At 35.6% G+C, this 23,645-nt stretch overlaps 1 protein-coding gene across 7 annotated transcripts in view; it reads left to right on the top strand.

Moving 5' to 3' along the window:
• Positions 1 to 23,645, top strand: part of SFSWAP (splicing factor SWAP) — a 50,391-nt gene that overhangs the window by 8,698 nt on the left and 18,048 nt on the right. For all 7 annotated transcript variants that reach the window (XR_012676509.1, XM_075168111.1, XM_075168110.1 and 4 more), the window contains 9 exons: positions 1,881 to 2,106; positions 2,565 to 2,680; positions 3,538 to 3,673; positions 6,379 to 6,616; positions 6,949 to 7,080; positions 7,443 to 7,536; positions 10,489 to 10,666; positions 13,174 to 13,407; positions 14,911 to 15,101. Coding sequence is in view for 6 of the 7 variants with exons in the window: in XM_075168111.1 (XP_075024212.1) it covers positions 1,881 to 2,106; positions 2,565 to 2,680; positions 3,538 to 3,673; positions 6,379 to 6,616; positions 6,949 to 7,080; positions 7,443 to 7,536; positions 10,489 to 10,666; positions 13,174 to 13,407; positions 14,911 to 15,101 (1,545 nt within the window). In the remaining variant the exon portion in view is untranslated. The remainder of the gene's footprint in view (positions 1 to 1,880; positions 2,107 to 2,564; positions 2,681 to 3,537; positions 3,674 to 6,378; positions 6,617 to 6,948; positions 7,081 to 7,442; positions 7,537 to 10,488; positions 10,667 to 13,173; positions 13,408 to 14,910; positions 15,102 to 23,645) is intronic.

The following is a 23,645-nucleotide window of genomic DNA, read 5'->3' as shown; positions in this document are numbered from 1 at the left end:
TTGAAAATTACTTTTTTTTTTCCAGATGAGAATATTGAGAGGCAACATAAGACTTAAAATTATTTTCCAGGCTTACTGATGACTGGAGGATAGTTGCTTAACTTCCAGTAAGGGAGACTCACTCATTAAAAACTTTTAATTACAATACTAATTAAAGTTTGGAACAAAATATCTGACTAGATGATAGCACTTAGGTCATTGGAGTATTTTTCAGAAGGGTTTTTTCTCTGCTCTGGCAAGTACTCTTACTTCCAGAAGTTTTAACAGTTTGTTTCAGTTTAAATGTTTAGTGTTTTTATTAAATGTAATAGCAAACTAGAATATGTCTATGATATCTGCATCTCTGTTTGCCATTTAACGTTTTTCACTTTGTAAAGTTTCTAAAGTTTTTTGGATCAGTGGTGTTAGTAATCTTAGAAGTCAATTAAAAGCATATTAATATTCATAGTGCCTATTTTCCAGAGCTTATAGCAGTATCAGTTTCAAATTCAAGACCAGATAGTAATTTCAGATACAATCTTTTTTGAGCTTCCTTGCTGATTTGCAGCTTTTTTTTATGAATCTCTCGGCCTTAAGTGTATTTTGTATTTCTGCGTGAGAACCGCAGAAGTAGAGAAATTTGATGTATGACTAAATAGTGAAAAAACTGGCTATGCGCAAAATGTTATCAGCTTGTTGAGAACTGCATGGCCTCTAATTAAAATAATCTTTGGTAGTGTTTTAGAGGGACAAGTAGAACTTGAACAACTAATTATTTTCCATGTTGATCGTGTTGTTCTAGTAAAGGACCTAATTGGGTGAAAATAGTTTCTAAAAATGTGCTATTTGATCACATTCGGACTTTTTTCCCCTGAATAGAGCAGCACTGCCTTGTGTGCTTCCAATCTTCTGAAAAAGATTTTCTGAGATTTGCAACATACTTCTGTATCTGGACCAATAAAAACGCAAAGCTAAACCGAATCATTAAGGTGACACTTCAATCTTTATGGGCACACAGAGTATGTGTTTCTACAGTTTATTGAGCACAAGACAAAACAGAGCTATCTGAGTATGAAATCAAATGGTGACGTTCATTCATTCTTTAACTATATTCTTGTTCTTTTAAATTCTTGGGTTTGATATGGCAATGCTCTTTAGATGGGATTTCAGAAGTGGAAATGCATGGATGCTGCTTAACTTTATTAATTTTCTTTTTTTCTTCTATTGCTAAAGTGTTCAATGACTCTTTATGGGAATACGACAGCACATAGGAATTGCAATTCTTATGTTGGTCTTAAGATGCAATGTGTTCCTCCCAAGCAAATGCATAGTAACAAGCTTTTCTAGTTAGGGAACAATATTTGCACATTCAGTGATAATAGAGTTATCTGTTATCAGATAACAGAGTTATCACAAGGACAGCTGTTGGGAAGAAGACCATACATGTTGAGCCTTCAGAGCACCTTGAGGTATTGTAAGGTAGGGCCACTTTAAGTTGGCACTGCTGTGTCAAGAAACACATCTGTCTCCTGCCTTGTGCCAGCAGAAGTGTCTGTATGGTTATGGAATGTATCTGGCTTAAAAGAATTTTTTTACTGCATCGAACTCAACCGGATTCGTTCCCCTCTTCAGTTTGGTGTGCAGCGGCAAAAATGGTTGTGCTGGTAAGAGGAGAAGATCTTGCAAAAGGATATGAATGAGCAGTTACGGAAGACTGGGACTGTTGGGTTTTTTTAATGCTGATATGCTTTCACTAGTTGAAAGTGATTATGAAACTGAATTGCTAGAGAAAGCTGGGAAGAGGGGCAGGGAACTACTGCTCTTTCTAATTCCCTTTGGAGTTCTAACAGACTTAAAAGCTGCTTATGAAAATACAAATATATGTTATTTTACTCCCACAGCCACCAACAGCAAAAATGCATGCGATTATAGAACGAACTGCAAACTTTGTCTGCAAGCAGGGAGCACAGTTTGAGATTATGCTAAAAGCCAAGCAAGCACGCAACTCCCAGTTTGACTTCTTGCGATTTGATCACTACCTCAATCCCTACTACAAATTCATTCAGAAGGCCATGAAAGAGGGACGATACGCTGCTCCTTCTGAAAATAAAGCAGACGAGAAAAAACGTAAGTTGTTGCTTGTCAAATGGATGGCTTCAGGATGTGAATCATTGAAACATCCACCAGTCTTTTTTAGTAAAACAGCCACATCTTTTTGGTGCGTTGCAATGGCAATGCTGTTATCCTGCAGCTGAGACTGATGTGGTGATTCAAAATTTTGCTTAAATTGGAGATTTTTAAAAGAAAAGATTGTTTTGGGAAACTTTCAGATACAAGAGCTGCTATGGTCTTGGAGCTTTTAGAAACACTTGTATAGCTCTAGTCCAACAGAAAGTTGGTCTGTGCACTTACGTTTTAGTTTTATTGATGGCTAGCAATATGTTCTTGTATCTATGTTTTTGTGAATAAGCAGATTTATGAAAAGAGTTGTTTCTTAAGAACGCATGCTTGTCTTGTACCATCTTTCTCTCCCAATAAAAAGCCATAGCAAACCCAAATAAAATTCAGACATTGCTTTTATTTAGACTCAAGAGTCAAATCAGAGGAAGAAGACGATGATGACGATGACGATGATGGAAATTATCTGCATCCGAGTCTCTTTGCATCTAAAAAATGCAGTAGGCTTGAAGAGCTCATGAAGGTACTTGCCTTTATTAAAATTACTTTCTACCTTATAAAACATCTGATTCATGGGCACAAAAATTCTAATATGCAGGTGTTAAGATCTTCGGTTAACAAAGATTTTTTTCCCCCCCCCGCCCCCCCCCAGACTGTGTCTTAGTCATTTAAGTCTGTTTTGGTAAACTTTCAAGTTACCTTTTCTCTAGTACATAAATTGTTATTTTTTCATTTGTAAGGAATTATATTTCTATTTTTATGCCCTCTGGTATTGAGGGCATCACTTAAGGATTTATTCCACAGAACCTATATTGAAGCTGAAAAGATTAAGATATTTAATGCTTTCTGTATATAAGCTGAGAGAGAACGTTTTGGTTTTAGATTTTAGTAGATAAAATGTTGACATGAAGTAATAGTTTCAGCGAATAATATTTCAGCAGAATGTACTACTCATTAAATGTAAATTTTGCTGGATGTGTTAGTTATTTTTATTTTCTGAGTTTGATCAGTGATGGAATGGTGGGAATGACAGATGGTTGTACACATTTGAGGCTTTCAGAGGAACGACACTGGTGCTGTCTGGTATTTAGACAAGTCTCTGTCTTATCCCAGCCTTGGCAGTAAATGAGTTTTTTTTTTTTAATGAATTTCTGTTCACATTAAAGTATTTTTTTGTTTTGCTTTGTTTTCCGCTAATTTTCAAAGAAGAAGTTGATTCTGATGTGAGCGCTACAAAAACCAGTAACTTCAATGTTTGGACAATGTTATTGATGTCTATTAACTTAGATAAATTTGCTTTCCAGATTAGGTTGATGCTATCATGCTTTAAATGTGTACTTCGAATCTTAATCTTTTTTTCTATTCTGAAATTTTTTTCAGCCTTTGAAGGTAGTAGACCCTGATCATCCACTTGCAGCACTGGTGCGCAAAGCACAATCAGATAATAACTCATCTACACCACAGTCAACAGATGGGGCAGCTGTACAGACATCACAAGCAGAATATTCTTCTGATTGTAAGTGCATTGTGATTAGGCAGCTGGTGGTGTGTCTTGATGAATTGTATGTGGATGCTGGTGGGAAGAAAATACGTTAGCTTCATACTTGATCATTTGTAACTGATATTTATTCTTTTTCAATCTCTGAACATTTGAAGGTGCATTCTTCCACTGAGTATCTGTCGAATTGTTAGCTGCTTAGGAAAAACAGAAATGGGGTGGAGGGGGTGGGCAGGCGGGAGGCCAAGTCTCCAGTCTGTGAGTATGGTTAGCATAATACCCTTAATGTTTTTTGATAACTTCCATCAGTTTCTGTTGATGAAGCCTAATGAATGCCTTCACTGTTGAATATAAAACTGTCCTATAAAGTAATTAATGAGATTCCCATTAAAAAAAGCTTAGCATATTAAGCAAAATGCAGATGGTAAATCTACTTTGAACAGTTTTGCTGGAGTGTTTAACATTAAGAAAAATCTGCAAAGGTAAAATCATGTAAATTGAAGGATCCCACCGAAGTGATAAAACCAGGTTTTAGTATAATATTCTGTTCTAAAGTTGGAAGTAGTTTTACGGTAAATAAATCTCTTTTATTATACAGTCAATTCCTATAATTTTTCATTATTTTACCTTTTATTCTGTGCAGTGGTGCAATGTTAAATGTAGAAAATAAAATTCAGGAATATGCAAGATTCGAGGTTAAGAATTGATCTTTTAAATTGTATTTCTCATTACAATGTCTGAGAGGGAGTACTAACTTTTAAGGTCCGTAGCTACAGAGGGCATTGTTTAATAAAGGAGTAGATATTCTATTTTATTTTTTTCTGAAAAGAACAACAAAAGCAGTGATATATTTAAATTATAAGCAAGCAGTATGGAAAGTTGTGTGTTCCAACTGCTTTTTCTGTGCCTGATCTTGAAATACCAAGACTTTCTCCTATCTCCAAATTATTATTAAATCTTTAATCTTAGATTTTTCTTGAACCATTTCAGATAAATGTAAATACTGTCCTGTCTGTAATCGCTTTTAAGAATCAAGTTTACTATGAAATTTTTAACAACGTTATCTTAACTTCTCTAGATGTGTCTGGTTTCCATTATCTTTGAAGCTGCTTAATGCAGGCCTTGTATAAAGCTCCTGCAAATTTTGTGAATTCTGATACTCAAAAAGGTGAAGTCAAACTTAATTGGGTTTATGTGCCTCTAATTCTTTTCAAATTTCAGAATTCTGAAAGTGATTCCTTGAATATAGAAATGAAACTTACCCTTTCATTTATGGGACTTATCATTTGACACTACTGAGATGTAAGAAAATTTATATTGCAGCCTTCACTACAGTAGGGTTTCATGGTATTATAAATCTGTAGGTAATGAGTAGTGTTACTTCAAGGTAGTGGTGGTGATGGAGTTCTTGGTTTTTTAGTAAAGTTGTTGCAAATAAGTATCACCGTAATGATCTGAGTTGATTTTGATGCATTATAGGTTCAGAACCCGCCAAAGAATTACAGATGATGTCAGAATGTAGTATATGGAGAGGAATATGCATGGAAGTAATTTTTATTTAAAACTGTACCTAAAGAGAATCTTAATAGAACTGAAATAAGATTTCAGAGAAATTGAAAATTACTGGTTATTTCAAGAAAGACTAAAATCAGAATAAGTATCTCCGTAGAATAATGCTCGTCAGTTTTCTGATTACTTTCATTTCAGGCTTGAATCTGAATGTGTATGATGCAAACTGGGAGATTATAATTTAGTAGCAATACAAGTTAAGTTTGCAACTACTCTCCCTGCCTTTAAAACTTAACAGATCTTTATTCTGCTCTCCTTATAGATAACTTATTCTTTTAAGAAAGTAAATACTGCCACACAGGAATGCTTATGAAACTTTTAAGAGGATAATTCATTATAATTTAATGCATTGATTAAACTTTGCCTCCAGAAATGTAAACTCTTACTGTAAATCCTTTGAAATATTTTACCTGAATACTTCGTTTATACGTCTTTCTGCAGAAAATCTTAAGATTTACAAGAAGTAATTGCCATTTAAAAGTGTTAAGCTAATTAAAGCATTATAAAATACTGTCCGTAAAGAAAGCAAGCAAGCCATAAGCCTTTGCACTCTCAAGAAATAAATATTTAGAATTGGAGAAGCCTCTAGTGTGGAAAACTTGCTCAAATTGGTTGTTCATTGTATTGGTGTTAAATTGCAAAACTTGTCTACTTTTTGAGGTTTCAGTAAGTAGATGTGTGTCTATATATAACGATATAGTGGTTTTATATATACATATAGTGATACTAGTGATTTAATTTCTCGATGTTAGTTTTTAATATATGTGCATTTCTTTCTTAATGCATACATAGTTTTAACTGAGTTAAACTGCCAGAGGTGAATTAGATTGGGAAGAATGATTTCCTATTAGGTCATTTTTTAATAGGCCTTCTCTGGTTCACTACTTTATTCATACCTATTTGGCTTCCAACTGACCTTCAGTACATTCTGATTCTATCCCTTAATCTACATATTTCTTATTCATCCTAAGTGCATTAATATGAGCATTCTTTTTTTTCCTTTGTTTTTTTTACACAAGAAATGAGATACCATTTCTTAGTGTGTTGTGTGAATCAGGATTCTCAGTGTGTTTGTACTGATGCAGTAGTGTTTTTTTTTTATTGGGTGTTTTTCTTCTAATTAGAACATTGTTCTTTAATATGTCTTTTTATAGCAACTGTGGCAGCCATGTATTATAGTTACTATATGCTACCTGATGGAACCTATTGCCTCGCACCTCCACCTCCAGGAATAGATGTTGCCACCTACTACAATGCGTTGCCTGCAGGGGTGACTGTATCGAGCACTACAGGGGTAGCAACAGTACCCCCACCGCCTGGTACTACACCTCCACCTCCCCCAGACACAACCGATAGCAGCAGTGGGTTGACTTCTACGACAACATCTACAAGGTACCACATATAGGTTTGCCTGTTGGTTGGAGGGGTCTCTTTCCTGCACTTCAGTATGAAGTATTTAGTAAGGGTTCTATTATTGTTCATTCCTCAGTAACATTTACCAGTGTTTATACAGCTTTGATTATCTCCACTTTGGTCTTTGATATTGTACGTGGTTATTGTTACTCAGCTACTATGAAGTTTTTGCGTGATGGAAAATCAAGTTATTTTAACGGCATAATGAACCCAGAGAGCAAACCTCTGTGTAATGTTTTTTTTGTTAAAGCAAGAGTCTGAAAGGTATTTATGTTCTGTTTATAAAAATGATGTACTTTTGATGTTTTCAGCACAATTGCTCCAGTGGTTGCCATTATACCTCCACCCCCAGATATCCAACCTGTTATTGATAAGCTAGCTGAATATGTTGCTAGGAATGGGATAAAATTTGAAACCAGTGTGCGTGCCAAGAATGATCTCAGGTAAGAGAAAACATTATTTTAACTTCTATTTTAGAAGTTGAGGTTTTCATTTTCAAATATATTACCAGAATGTGCGGCTCGCAAGAAGAGAAGTACTATCATGTTTTTTTAATTGAAATTCAGGGACCTACTTAAAGGTAATGCCAAAGCATTATTGACCAAATCCTCAAAACAACCAACCTAACAAAAATGTCTCTAGAAAGTATGCTCTGAATGTGTATCCTCTGGAACTTTACGCATAAGTTACAGTGCTTCCAAACATCAAATAGCGTTCCATTTGCTAGAGAAAATTAGCTGGCAAAGGATTATTGGTATTTACTATGTTCATGTGCATTTTCACATATTAAGTTTTCTTTTAACAGGTTTGAGTTCCTACAACCGTGGCACCAGTATAATGCTTATTATGAATTTAAAAAACAGTTCTTCCTTCAAAAAGAGAGCAGTGACAACTGTCAGGTACATGTGTGTTTGTGTATATATATATATATATATATATAAAAAATGCAATGTAAGTGAGAAAAGGACTTGCATCTGTTGTGTTACCATGAGATGTTTTAAAAATGGAACACTGCATTATGGAGAAATAGTTCAGCAAAGGATGTGAATGTGAATGCCTTTTTTTTTGTTGTTGTTGCTTTTTAGTTTTGCATAGCATTTAAATAAGGATATGTGACATAGTGTGATATTTAGTTCTTGCTTTTTAGTATAAGCAGCCACTCAGCTTGGTTGTAATATTGTGTTGGGTCTAGCTGAGATGGAGTTAATTTTCCCCATAGCAGCCCTCACAGTGCTGTGCTTTGTATTGGTAGCTAGAAAGGTTGATAACACACCAGTGTTTTGGCTACTGCTGAGCAGTGCTCCCACAGCATCAAGGCTGTCTCTCCAACATTCGCCCCTCACCAGTAGGCTGGGGGAGGGCAAGATCTTGGGAGGGGACATAGCCAGGACAGCTGACCCAAAGTGACCAAAGGGATATTCCATACCATACGGCGTCCACTCAGCAATAAAAACTAAGAGAAAGGAGGAGGAGGTGAGGGCATTCGTTATTTACGACATTTGTCTTCTGGAGCAACCGCCTCGCATACTGAAGCCTGTTTCCCAGGAAGTGGCTGGACATCGCCTGATGGGAAGTAGAGAATAAATCTTTCATTTTCCTTTGCTTCCGCACGTGACCTTTGCTTTTGCTTTATTAAACTTCCTTTATCTTGACCCTTTATCTTTTTTGGTTTGTTTTTATTTCCATCTTACCTTCTCCCCCTGCCATCCTGCTGAGGAGGGAAGTGATAGAGCAGCTTGGTGGCATCTGGCATCCAGCCAAGGTCAACCCACCACAAATATAAAATGGCAACCTGAAAATCTTTTGGCTTTCTATACAAGAGAATATATGCTTTGTGAAGGTTTAGAGCTTTGTAGGATTGGGATTAGTGTTCTGCTGTCGGAAAGGTTAGGTATAGCTTTTTAACAACCATACCTTCTCCTATGCCTCCTGGTTCTTCGTAGGACAGTAGCACAGTAGCTGGACTACTTTTCTGACATGCTTTTTTCTGAGGGAGGTTTTGTTAAAGAAGAGTCCTGTCATGATTGACTGAAACAGTATTGGGAGCTTCAAAATCTCACATTGGTTTCCTTCTTGCTTTGCTTCTTCTAGTCCATGTTATTAGAAGATGATATCCAGACTTGGCATCCTTGTTTTTAATTCTTCTCATGTTAGCTAATCTCATTAGATTATTCTTTTACTGAAAAAAATTGCAAATAGTATCAGAAATACATTATCTGATGTTAACTTTTCATGGGAAAGAGCTATTTTTTTTTTAGGCCCTATGTCATTTGTCATCTCAAGGCTTAGATTGGGGAGCCTTAAACTGAATAAGGTAGGCCTGTGGGTAAACTCCTCAAAATCGCTTTGTGGAAAATGAAGAAATTCCTAGTTGCTGTTTGAAACACTTGTGCCTAATATTTTGGTTTAGTAGTGAAAAATGTTTTGAAAACACTGTTTTTAAAGATAAGCTGTGGTAAATATGATCTTATTCAGTTGATAAATTACATGCAGAATTGTCCTGTACCACAATACTGACTGTTAGTCTAGAATTTCTTATTTGCAAACCAGTGGGTTGAGTTCATAATACTTACATAATTAATAAGGACTTGTTAACATTTTTTTGGGAGGGAAATTGTACACTAACCAAAGTGTAATGATAAAGGCTTAATTTTAAGTGTTCAAACGAGTACAGCTAAGAAGCAAGCAGAAACTGGTTTAAGTCCCTTGAGGTCATGTGTAGCAATGCATATTTTCCTACTGCATGGTTTTGTAGATAATGCCATTCTCTTTAATTTTTTAGAATAATGATTTCAATATTATCTTTATGCTTTAGTAATGTACGTATAGGCAACTAATGCAATTGATTGTTCTCCTTTTGGCCATTAAAGTTAATAAGAAATTGTACTACTGGCTTCAGTAAATACAGGATGAAGTCCTTGATTTCCTTGTGTTTTTCCCCTTCGAGGATATTCAGAAATTAGTTTTGTTGGTCAGGGAATGGCTGCAGGGAGCAATGAAAGGATCTCTTCAGTACCTGCTATTTCAACATTAAGTATACTTAACAGCAGCCAGTGGAAAGCAACCAAACTATTTATTGAGAGAGGCTCATTTAAATGTTAAATTACTTAATGTCATCGCCTGACTCACCACGTAAATATTTTTAATGGTCTACAATATCCGTCTTAAAATTTTTATACTGTGAATTTAGAGGTCGTCTTAGATGATTCAGTCATGTAATAGTAGAACCAGTAATTCTTTACTCTTTTGAAAATCTCAGCACATCTGTACTGTATCAATTTAATACCACAAAAAACATTGATAGGCCCAATGTTCTTCAGCAAAATGTTGGAAGAAATCAAACACGTTAACCTGTGTTGATCCCTGTAAAACTTGATTTTGTAAAGAGGGTATCATGTAATTATACATTAGGAAAAAATGTCAAGCTTTCATTCTGTCACTGTGAATTAACTTTAATGGATTTTGTCCTGGACCCTGGAGATCAAGACCTAAAGGAATATACTTTGGAGAAAAAGTATATGCTTTTAGGGTCTGATTTTAAAAACCTAATTTTTAAAACAGTTGTTGGCAAAAGTGTACCAGCTGAAGAACATTTTCTTCGCTGTAAAATAACAACACTTTCTTACTGTAGGTCTGTAGGTTTTGCAGCCTGTGGGTTTACATGAAGCAGTGCATTGTTTATAAGAAGCAGACTTTTGGTCATGAGTGCTTATTGATGTAAAATTAGCTGTTGTGTGATTAGCTGATAATGTGATTTTTGAAATGGCTGGCAAAATTGCAGCTCCACAGACACTGCATTAATTCTTTCATGAACTACCCAGTTAGTAAGCTTGCACATTTCTTTTGAAAAGGGAGTATCTTCATCTGAAGATGTTCCAGCAGATACTGTCGGTGATACACCAAGTGAGACTCAATTTGCAGATGAACATGCACCTGAAGATTCATCTGAGCCAAGTGCTAAGGGAGTTCCAGGAACTAAAAAGGATGTTCCTCCTTCTAAAACTGTCAGTGATGGTAAATTGGTGAAAGGTATGTTACCGTGATTTGTTGGGTGTGAAAATATTTGGTTTTTTAAAAAAAACAAAGGCGGGGGGAGGGGCAAGGGGAAAGTACAGGAAAGAATTTCATCATGAAGAAAATATTTTCACTGGAAGCTTCAAAAAAGGACTGAAATAAGTAAATTTATTGCTTTCATATATCTTTCTTAACAGACTATCAGGTATTTATGGTCTGACAGAATAAATTGTTTTATTTCAGTTTTGTGCAAATTTGAAGGCTTTCATCAGTGACCCCAGTAGAATCTTATTTTTGTCATTTTAAATTTGACAGTTACAAGCTCTGTGCAAGAAAGAAGTTATTCCTTCTGAGTAAAAGCAGTAGTCTTATTTGAAACCATACATATGGAGGAAGCATGCTAGGTTTATTACTCAGTTGTTCAGTCTTCCTGTGTTAGATGTTAGCCATGCTGGAAAAAAAGACCCTTTTCATGTCTGAGCGGAATGTTTTTCCTCTTGCAGTCATAGCAGCAGAGGGACAAAACGGGAGGATCTCTTGGAAGCCAGTCAAACAAAGTCAGCTAACGTGCTATTAGTGTCCTGAGTCGGATGAGCGATTTTTTATACCCGGGAACTGATTGCCTGGCCTATCAGGAAAAGATATCTTAAAATTTCTTCTTTTCAGTAAAAGCTAGAAAATTAAATCTTTTAACTAGAACTGAAAGCCACTGAAAAAGAAACTAAACGAGAAAAAACACTCTTGACCTGTGTTCCCATGGATGGGTGCTGCCTTCCTGCCACTTCAGTGACTTTCTTAATTGCTGACAAGTTTATCTGTTCCCTGTGGTCCCTTGGAATTCTTCTGTCTTCCTGCTTCTCACTGCAATTTCTTTCCCTCCATGGGCTGCAAGCTCCAAGCTCTTTGCCGTGGTTGTCCGGCTGTCCATACTCTGCAGTTTCTTCTCTGGGCAGGTTGAGTAGCTTCCCCGGGGAAGGGGCAATCTTCCCTGTCTTCAAAGATGCCCTATTAAGAGAATGTAATACACAACAGAAAATGATATCATTTCTTCTTGTTGTGTTATTAATAAATGGTAAATTGGAGCCCATGCTTTAATAATAATCTGCTCAAATTTTGATGATGGAATGTAACTAATGCGTCATTTCATGACAACCGTATTCCTATAAACTTACTTTCATTTCCTCTAATGTGGTACAAATCCCACATTCTTGTAACCTAAATACAGTATTTGGCTGCAAGACAGATACAACATCCGCGCTGGATTTTTCTTCTGCCTCTGAGGGAGTAAAATCCCATTTTAGGATTTGTTTTGTCATATGAAAAAGTTGGAAAATCACTATTATAATATATCTTCTCTTGGAATTCTTGAATTCTTTATTTCTGAGCCTATTTCCTTACTCCAGAATTACAAGATGCAAAGCTTATACTTTATAAGCCTTGGTATGTAATTTAATTATTGTATTTAAATTTCCCTAATTGAAATTTACAGGATATATATACAAAAGGCATCCTGAGAAAGATAAATATTGCAGCAGACCATACGGTACTAGGTTGCTTTGCTTGAGATATGTGAGAAATTCCATTCTTTATTCTTAGAAGTTGCATTTTTGATACATGGTTTAGAGATTAATTCTGTATTTTTTTTCCGAAAATGGTTCTCAAAAAAACCTTGCAAGGAAAATTCTGTGAAGCAAAAGGATTAGTTCAGACTTAAATATAGTTATATATTAGCTATGCTTAATATTTTTTGAAGATCCATTAATACATAGCTTGAAATGATCCACAATTTCCTTTATTGTGGTATTCCATGTTTTTTACAGGCATTCTTTTTCCTTTGAGTGTGCTGGCATGAGTGTGTTGTGCTGTCCTTGTGTGTCAAGTAGGGGCTGCTTGAAAGGAATAGTTGACCACCAATCTTACTACAGCAAGACTAGCTAAGACATTTGGGGAAAAGTACTTAGCTTTTGCGTTTGTATCTCCTGTAATGAAATGTTGTTAACTCCCCAAAGTAATTAATTTTCATATAGATGATAATAAGTCTTTAAATACTCTTCTATGAGCCTGCCAAATGCTATTGTTGTGCAAACCATCGATTTAGCGTGAAGGAAACATAAGGGACCATATCATACTGTAGTGTGTCAGACAGGAGCCTGAACACAGAGCATTTTCATCTTAAGCCTGGAAGAGTGGAAGAGTAGATTGTTCATTTGGGAAAAGAAGTAGTACTGAAACTAAAATTTATTTGGGACAGAATATGAAATTATTTATCTCATCTCAGGAAATGTAATTCCTGCCTTTCTTTTTCCCTGCTGCTACTGAAGGATTAGAAAAAGACTTTGAGACAAAAGAAAAAAAAAAGGTTGTGTTGTCCTTTTCCCCAAAATAATTATCATAATGTAAGGATGATACAAGTTTCTTTTTTTTTTTTGTGGTGTAGTCTGCATGAATAATGGATAAAGTCAAGAAATTCAACCTGCTTTCTACTGTAGTCTAATAATGTGCAAAATACCATTCATTCACAGCATCATTTGCTCCAATAAGCTTTGCAATCAAGGCCAAAGAAAATGACCTTCTTCCTTTGGAGAAAAACCGTGTTAAATTAGATGATGACAGTGATGAGGAGGAAGAAGAGGGCAAGGAAGGCCAAGAGAATGCTAATAGTGCTTCAAACCATACTCCAGCTGTTACCACTCCTTGTACTGCTGCTGAAGAGAAAAAACCTCAACTTACACAGGAGGAGTTAGAAGCTAAACAAGGTATCCCATGTTACACTGAAAGCAAAATGAAAGATTGAGTCCTTCAGGCAAACTACAAAACTGTCATGTGAATAAGTATGGCCTTTTAGGTATTTTGAATCTTTGCTATGTCATGTTAACAGGAATTGGAATTCTTTTCCCGTAGTTTCCTGCTTATTGTTAAGAATGAAATCTTCATTGATTGCTCAGCTGAAATCAAACTTGTAACACACTGGAGTTGAGTACTTTGCCCTAATGCATGATCTTTCTGAATTTTATTTTGTTTTTCCGTGACAACCTCCGAGTAAAACACTTAAACTTCTGGTTTCCAGATTGCATTAACAGAGCCCAGAAAAAGGCATGTCCGTTTCTCATTTTCTTCAGAGAACAATGAAATGCTTCAAGCTATTTTTCAGTTATATAGCACTCCCATATAGACTAATACCACCTTGTTGATGTTTCGTTACTCTTCTAATGCAATGCTGTTAAGTCTTTGAATGGGTTTTTCTTGTTAGTGTGTTTATGTATGTAAGGGCAGAAGGGTATGTTATGTGAATTTGAATGAAATGATCTTTTAAAGGGATCAGATTTCCCCCATTCCTCCCTAAGGCTGTTTCACAGCAGAGAGTGTTTAATAAAGTGGAGATGCTGTCAGTGTTTACCAGTTCGAAAATTTAATATTTCTCTTACAACTATGAGTATGCCACAGGAATTTAATTTTTCATTTTCAGAATAGTTTTTTTGCTCCTAAATAGCAGTTCCTTTGTAAACTTTAGTAGCACAAAGTGTGCTATGGTGATACATATCTAAAGCAAATACGAAATATTTTGTATGATAAAAAAAATGTAGTAAAACATGTTTGGAAAAAGTTGTGTGTTGGAAAAACTGTGCAATTGAACAAAAAATGCACAGAACACAAAAGTGGAAGTGTAAGATGCAAAAAATTAGACAAAATATCCATTAGGTGCATAGTTAAATAAATTGGCTTATTCTCTTTCTGTAATCACATAACAATAACAGTTGGTTGTAACAACGGTGAAACAGTTTCTGAAAATTTCTGGAGCAGCCCTTTTTAAGATGTATGTAAATAGGGCTGGGAAATGTAAGGTAAAGATCAGATCTGTGGAAAGAGAAAAATGGAGAGTTTGCATCGCTTTAATAAGTACCAGAAAAAGCTTCTGAATTTACAGTGCTACTTTTTTAGATAGCTTTTGTAAATAGAAAAGGAGAAGTATCCTGAATTTTCAGGATTGAATTTTGATGTCATTTTCTTTAAGCTTAAAAATTTTTACTACACCTGTACTGCTTTTCATCAAGCAAATGATATATCTATGAATTAAGATGCTTGGAATTTCATAATTTCAAGCTGATACGTCCTTATTATGTCTTTGGATGTATTAGGTTTGAGAATGGTTGGAAGGGCTGTTCGGTTGTTTGTGTTGGGGTGTGTGTGTTTGTTTCAAGGAAACCTAAGTTCCCCAAGCGTGACTCACTCTAAACTTTATGCTTAACTGCCTTTCTTAGCAAAGCAGAAACTAGAGGATAGATTAGCAGCTGCAGCAAGAGAGAAGCTTGCACAGGCCTCCAAAGAATCAAAAGAAAAGCAGCTACAAGCAGAGCGCAAAAGGAAAGCTGCACTGTTCTTGCAGACCCTGAAAAACCCTCTGGCAGAGGCAGAGACTGAGAAAATTGAAGAGAATTCCTTCAATAACGAGGTAAGCAGGAAATAAATTTCTCTTTACCATAAAGCTAGCAGAAAACTTACCTATAGAGTGTGGATCTGACAGTATGTTATGAAGTTGACCTCAGAGAGAGAAGCTTTTCTAAATGGGGAGAAATTTGAATTTTAGACACTGTTAATTTCTTTCAGTTATCTTACATATGTCTCTCATCTGTCATTAAAGAACTGGTAGGGAAATACGATGCATAATTCAGAGGTCAGTTAGCCGGTTACAGAAAGGAAAATGAGCTTGCAAGTTTAACTCTGTACTAGTAGTCCATGAATTAGAATGCTTACCTTTCAATAGTATTTGGATATCTGTTGTGATATTTACTTATTTAACGTGTATTTTGATGTGAGTAGACATCTTCAAGTTCGGAAATGATTCATGGGCAACTGAGCTTACTTTAAGATTTACTTTGCACCTGTTTGCTGAGTTTTGTTGTTTGATTTTTATTAATTTAACTGGCGTGAAACTGAGATGAATAGTTAGTGAACTGGTTTCTAGCTGGGACATCCTTAATCAAGAAAACAAATACATAGGTGGGAGAAAATTAGGCTGTATAATAGTTACTAGTATTACAAGGATAATATTTTTAAAATAAAGCTAAATTTACAGATAGTGGCACAATCGAATATATGTATGCATGTTATTCACTGGGCATAGTCAATGAAGAGTCAAAACAAAGAACTCACAGTGAAATAATTGAGGGGGCTAATTAGTCTAGCTGTCTTCCAGAGAACTGGAAGCAGGCACACTGCCTGTGCCTACTTGATCATGAAATGACCTAATCCATTGGGTTTGTTCAGCAGTATCTCTTATTTTGGAGAGTAGAAGCAAGTATCTTTCTGTAGCAAATCAATTTGGAGCGTTAGTATTCCTGCACTTCTTTCAAATAACAATTTTTGGTAGTTGTGTCGGAAATTCAAACCCTCTGCTTCTTTTTAGAAAACTACTAGGAAATGGTCATGTGGCAGAGGCCATCTTTCTTCTGCCCTGTAATTCTGTTGTCCATTTGCACCCATTTTCATTGTTTGGATAGTCAACCACAATAGATAATACTAGGATAGTATCAGTTTGAGGGCTTTCAGAAGCTCTGTTTTGAGTAGGTTGTCATAATATTGCACTCTTAGGCCAAATCTAAGAGTTAGCTGGATATTGATGGTGACTTATTATTAGGTTTTAGGAACACAATAAAATTGCTAAGAAGTTCCCTTGCCATTTGGCTATTTGGACTATTGTTTCCAAAGGAAATTAGAAGCTAATTTCTCATAGCCATACGTTGGATTACTAGAATTTATCGCAAAGAGGAAAAAGAGGCTTTATCATGCAGAAGTAACTGCTAATCAGTTAGTTGGCATTATCTTCTACAGCGAACAGAAGTATTACTAGTCAGTCTGTTGATGAGTAGTTATAATAAAAATATCTTTTTGGGTAGAGCCTCTAGAAATCAGTTCTATAAGACTTAGAATTTTTGAGTAGGCAAGGTTAAAGAGGAATCTTCGACCAAAAGACTTTAGTAATGAAACTTCAGTAATGAGATACGAAACCAAACTCTAAAAACCTGTATTGATCAAAGCCACACATTTGCTTTTTTTCCTACTAATAAACAGAAAATGCTATTTAAAATAACTAAGAAATAATGTATTTCCCATAATCCCTTTCTGATTTCAATAAAATAATTACAATTTTAAAAGCCTAAGTGAGGGATTTGAATTTATCGTATAAGAAAATCCTTCAGGTATTGATTTGTTCACGCATCGTAGCGCTGTCCTGAAACTTTTCTCTCCATCTGCAGGTTTTGGCAGCAAAGCTGTGTTCTCTATTGAAGAGTCACTTTCTCATTTACATTTTATATTTTCTATTTAAGTTCCTAATTGCTTAACTTCATCCACAGAGGAGGATAGGCTATTTTCCTACTTGGTTTCTGTTCTTTCTTTTCTCTTTTCCCCTTGTTCCAGCTTTTTCACTGAGCCACTCTCTCTTTCTGCCAGTATAGTGCTTGTCCTAGCTTAAGAAGTGATAATTTTACTTCCAGGAGTATCGCTCATTTTTATTCGGCCTGAGCATCATTTTATCATAAGCACATCCCAATCCAGTCTGATCTGATGCATGCTTGCTAAAAGACGAGGCAGTCTGTGTTTCCAGCACCTGTATAGACACCTCCAACAAGTCCAGACAATCTGTTTTCTTAATACAAGAAAAAAATGTCAAAATCCATTTTCAACAAAGTCACCGTAGACTTACATCTTCACTGCAATAGCTGTAAACAGCTGTGGGGAAAAAGTAGAAATGGGATTTGGTGTAGACTATGTAGTTTTCTGAAACTTAACCTAAATAGGGCTGGAAATTTATGCAGCTTGGGATATTGTTACAGGATCCTTCATAAGCCAGGTTGAAATTCCTGTGCTTGTATATGCTGCAGTCAGATCTTCTATGCACATTGCAAATACAACTATTGTTGGGAAGTAGAACCTCAGTTTCCTGGTTTTGGAATTATATTGCTTCCAGAAAAGCCAGTAAATCACTCTGGGTTGCACTAGTTGAGCAAAACTTCATCTCTGGATCCTGATAGAAAATTTCAGATATTGATTGTGGCAGACTGGTTACAAGAATGAGTGACATGGCTTTCCATTGTTTCCTTTCCCACAGAAAGAATTCCAGTACCTAACAAATAATTCATTGCCCAGTTCTTGATTTTTCCGAATAAATCATGGATTACACCTCAAAACACTTTCAAGAAAACAGGCAATTGAAAGAGACATACCTGCAGTTTAGGTGATCCATGTCAGCATAGAGTAGCAGATATGTGAATTGAGTGCGGTCACATCCCAAAAGAGATCCTGTTTGGGATTCTCATTGCTACTGTTAACAAATTTTCCCTGACTGGCACAAGTGTTCAGTGCTTTTTTCCAGTTAGATATTGAAGAGTGAATGCAAAGAGACAATGACAATGCAGAATTCCCCAGACTTGCAGTTCTGCTCCTTTTCTCAAGATTTGTCAAGGACATAGATATTTCTAAGCTAAAGTTCTTTTGATATTTTTCTTTAAGAGAATGCCTGAAATAACCATAACTCTTCAGTAACAGCTGACTCTTTTTCAGAAGAGCAGATGAGTGTCCTCACTCACGTCTTGAGCTTACACAAGTTCTACGCTGAACTTACTAAAAAACAAGTGAACTTTTCAATAAAAACTGCACCCTAATCCCACTTCTCAGTAAACTGATTTGCTAAAAATTTCTTTTTCCTTCTCCCACATATGTACAGTTTCAGAGAAGGCATCTGTTTTTCTCACACAAAAAAATCCAGTGTATTTAAGAATTTTAAAGTAACCAGTCTTACTGCTTCTTACCAATAGAAATCGTTTGGAGATGCTTTCTTTAGAAAATGGTTTATTTAGAATTTCAAATATATATTTAAATGTTACTGATGTGACCTTGCTTTTGGAAATGAAATTGACTCTTGTATTGGGAATGCTAGTACTGTGTTAATGAACAGTCTAAAATGCCATACTGTCTTTGGAAGTAATATTCCTCCTAAGTGTAGTTTGTTTATTGACATGCTTATGTATGTTTATATAAATATATGCATATAGATTTTTGCTTATAAAAGTTTATATTGAAACATGAATGTTTTTCAAGCTGTTGTCTTTCCATATTTGAAAAAGCTTCCATCTACATTTGTTCCAATGTGTAATCTGCCTTTTGCTCTACTTGCCTGGTTTGCCTATTCGTAACAGCCCATTTGATTCAAGAAATTTTATTGGGAAAAGATAAGTGAAATCATATTGCGGATTTGTTAGCCTCTGTTGTATATACACTGAGAATCCAGTAAGCTGCATCATGATGTCTAAATCTGTTTATAAATAAATATGTGGCACAGGGGTGTTTTAAGCTTTTTCAGTCATGTTTCAGAAACAGAGAGATGCATTTAAAAACACTGATTGCAAAAGTAACAAGAAGTAACTACAGTGGCTGTAATTAAAGAAAAATATGTATACAAAAAAAATCGAGAGATATGTAAAATTAGTTTTGTAGTTTGTTCAATGGAACGAATTGGGGAAATTTAGAAAACGAAGAAAAAAAATTAAATATTTAAGTCCACCAAAAATGTTACTTATTTCATGTCCTGTTTTGGGGGAAGGAGCGTCCAATGAGAGGAGTCCAGGAAACAAAGATTGATATGCAGTGGTCATAGAGTTAATGTAGTGGAATGATTTTTTTGTACCTTAAAATGTGTCTCAAAAAAGGAGTAATGACTGAGATGTATAATAAAGCATGAAAAAGAGTTGAGAATGTCCATGGGGGATGCATAATTCCCATGAGATTGCCCCTGCCTAACAACTGTATAAAAACTAGTAATGCTATTTATGCGTATACACAGTGCACATTTGTGCTGAAAACCTGCTTATCACACTGTGTAGAAATGCATTAAATGAGCAAAGCTTTTTTGACCTCTGTCAGATTTTCCTGATACCTAGTATTTCTTGAAAGAAATGCTGGTACTGAGTATACGTTATACCTCTGAACAAAATTGATTCTAAGAACTGCATGTAAAGGACAGTTGATACCACAGAACATAACGCTTTTAAGCTTTTTGGCTTCAGCTGAATCTTAAAAATAGCCAGATCTACTTTTTCCATAGCTGAATTACTTCTTTTATATGGTTTCCTGTTTTTCCTTAAAGTAAAATCAAGCAAGAGGAACAAAAGGCTGAAAAATGAGCTTGAGCAATGAAGCAGCACAGCTTTTCACAAATGGCTCCTCACCATTCTTGCACGTATTACAACAGTAGTTATGCATAATATTTCCTCCAACCAGTACTTGGAAAACACGTACCTTAGCTCAGTTTCCGAAACTGATCAGCTTCCAGTAACGTTGTAGCTAGTGAAGTCTTTGCCTTTTTTCAGGACATGGGTAAACAGTAACTGGGTGGCCTCTCACTTCTTGTGTTTACATACATAATTCGCATAGACACTTTTGTAACAAGAAAATCATGCCAACTGGCATGTCTGTCAGGTAGTGTCAGTAAAGAGAAGTTGCAATCATGCTGCAGCGAACATAGCTTCTTTGTCCTACAACAGCAAACAACCTGTAGTTTTAACAACTGCAGTTCTTCTAGATTCGCAGAGCTGGAGTATGCCAGGTTATCTGGAGTGCTTCATTGAAGTGTTTTTTTATTTTTAAACAAATAAAGTAAGGTGTTTCATAATCTGAAACACAAACCTTATTCCTAAATTATTAAAATTAATTTCAATTTTAAAAATTAAAGATGATATTTATATATATAAGTAGAATAAAGGCTAGCTGTGCTCGTTCCTATATATATTTGCCAAAACCTGAATTAAGTAGGTTAGACATTGGGAGAGCTCACGTTAAGATGGTACGTTTGTTCTGTTGTGTTTTATTTATTTATTTATTTTTCAGCCTAATAAAGCAAATATCTGTCTATTGGCATGAGTTGAATTCCGAATACAAGTGTCACCATTTGGTAGTAGGCCTTGGTACAGTACACGTGGTACAGTAGTCCTGTAACATTTTTGCCACCTTTTTCAGGGGTTAAAATGTTGTTTGTCTGCAAATATGCCAATTCAAAACTTTTGATTATCCCTAACCCTCTCCATCTGAGCAGCGTGGTTCTTAGGTGCATCTGGGAGCAAAAGGTTGACAAAAAGAAAGGAAAAGAATCTGTTATGGTGCCATGGTTCTCTATCTGTGTGCAGCTAAGCCTCACAGAAGAAAATTGGCATGGTTCAGTGTCTTGCTGGTGAACACTTGCTTAATGTTTTTGTTAACAGTGGTTGATAATGGTAGCAGGTTATAGGAGTCTTGCAGAGGGAAAATCTAAGCTGCCAAATCATTACTTCCAGCAAAGAGTTTTGGTAAATATAATTGTGTAGGTCAAGTCCCCTCCCTGCTGTCCCTGTGGAAGGCCTGCAGACCTGCATTCTTTGTCAAAGAAATTGGTCGTAAGTGACCATTAAAGTAATTTAATTGATAAAGTGTCTCCCCGAATCTCTTGGTGCTGGTAATACCTGACAAAAATAGAAGGGGCCAACACTGGTGGCTGGCTAGACGAGGCACAGTGTATTTAACTTCTTCAAAGAAGTTACTTGGTGTAGTGACAGGTGTTCTGCAAGTGTATTACAGTCCGATTTTTTGTCTACAGGGCATGATTTAACTAATAGTGTGTCTGATGGGTTTCTAATACAGGTTATTCTGCTAATCGCTCGTATTTTGTCCTATGTCAGAAATGCTTTAGGTGTGATAGTACTTTGATATGTGTGTAAAAGACAGTTGGTTATACCCAAACTGTTACCTGAATCAACCTTAGTATCCGATTTAAACAAGGAGAGAAACCCACAATCATAATGCTGCAAAACCAGACAAGCACATGATTTGACAGTAACTCTATTTTAATGGCTTGTCCCAAATGTCATCTGCTGTTGTGCTTCTGAATATAAAGATTCTATAGCACAAAGCAAAACTTAACTTCATTTGGCTCTTTCATCTTCCCTGTTTTGAAGCCCTGTTTTATCATTTGTTTCTTTAGATGGCTTGTCCTTACTTTTGTCCTGTATGTAACATTTTTGTTTTTTCCTGTGGAAAGTAGTCTGGTTACGAGTGAAATAGAAGTGTGCCACGTTTAAAAATAAGATGCTATTCAAGTTTTACCAAGCATAACAGGGTTATCAACAACTGTAGGTAGTGTACGTCTCTCGCGCTTACTGCTGTAGTTGATCCTACTTTTTTTAGCAATGGACTATAGATACTACTGCATGCTTCTTTGGAATAATAGTGTATAATATAATTTTATGTTTGTGTATTTTCTTAATGTTAATTTGTGAGCAAAATGTAATTGTATAATGAAAACCATCCAATAAGTATTTAAAGAAAATTTAGAATATTTCAGGGCCATTCGTTTCTTACTTTACTTTTTTTTTCCCCAGAATATAGGTATCTATATCTTCTGTTTAGCGTGGAAGGGGTTGTGTGTGTTTGTAAATTTCCCTTATCTTGCTTTTTCAAGAAGACAGATAAAAACCTAAAATAAAATGTCACATACTAACATGGCATTTGCGGGGTGGATAGCTTGCTGGCATTTGGAACTTTTCTTATTGCAAGAATCCTACTATCAAAAACTACATGAGTTGTAATTCCTTATACTGTAAATACTTTAATTAATATTTAATAGGGGGAAAAAGGTAAATATCGGGAACTGCCATCTTAATTAAGATAGATGAGGGAGCTATGAATGTTCTGTGCCTTGATTTTTAGTCTTCAAAGTACTCAAGATACAAAGGCATATTGATCCGTACAGCAAACAGATTCACAGCCACTAATTTCTTTACAGTTGGCCCTTCAAAACTGAGAAGGCAAAATTCTGTCTGTTTTTGAAGAACTTCTCACGGTCAGTGTACTGTTAATAGCTAAAGTTAGCAGCAGCTAAACCCGGATGAAACTGTTGAGTCTTTGAGTATTGAGTATTTAATTTGTTCTATACGAACTTATCCTATAGGAAATGTTTTTATCACTTCTATTGAAACATTTTGGGCCAATTTATTGAGGCTAGGACTGACAAACTCCCTTAAAAGCAGTAACTGCTCGCTTTGATGCACAGAGCAATCATGTACTTCCATTGCTGGTAGACAGTTGCTCATTAATTCTCAGTCAGGGAATACTTCACCATAAGCTTTGGGGAACCTGCGGTAAAAAAGGTACAGTGGTAGAAAAGAATCGGGAGTATTTTCAGATTTTAATGAAGTAAAAGAATTGTTGATTAACTCTTCACAGTTCTGACATTCTTCACTCTTTCCAATTTTGATCTAACATAGGATTCAAATTACTGCGAAATTCAGCTGTTCAGATCAGAATAAATATTAGCCAGTTGTAAAAGTGTTACTAACATTATTGATAATGTTTTTTACCAGTTGACTTTGTTTGTACAAGTGTTTTGTTCTGTTGCAATAAGCACCTTTTGGTTCACTTCTAATGTTGGCTTTATGTATTGATTTAAGTAGCATAACCCCAGAATAACTAATGTGTGTTCTGGTCTTATGAATACTGCAAATATGCAAATGTCTTGTAATGAACTGAAGTGCTTGTTTCTGTTCTCATAAAGCTATAAATTCTTCCTGATACAGAGTTCTTTCCTAACCCATTCCTGCTAAACAAGAGTTGTTGAATCATTTTTGTTTTCCAAAAAGGTGTCTCTGAAACATTTTTTATACCAAGTGTTTACTGTAGGAAGCATTATTTTAGTAGGATTTGTTTCAGTCATGCAGATAAAATGCTGAAGAGCAGCTCTGCCAGTGAATTGTCTGACACTGTAGCATTTAGTAAGGGTCAAAAAAATGTGCTGTTACCCAAAATGGACAAAGAAGTGAGATTCAATGAATGCTATCTCAAGGTTTGCAGTGTAACTTCTTAGAAGAGCTCTCAAAAAATTTAAATCTCTCATCCCTTGAGATGCATAATAAAATTCATCAGGTAACCAGTTTGTTGCCACGTTTTCCAAACCTGCGTTCTACTGGCCTGC

This window comes from Calonectris borealis, chromosome 18 (assembly GCF_964195595.1).
Source record: "Calonectris borealis chromosome 18, bCalBor7.hap1.2, whole genome shotgun sequence".
Classification (NCBI taxonomy): Eukaryota; Metazoa; Chordata; class Aves; order Procellariiformes; family Procellariidae; genus Calonectris; species Calonectris borealis.
The sequence above is the reverse complement of the archived record's forward strand: the minus strand, read 5'-3'. Positions and strand labels throughout refer to the sequence as shown.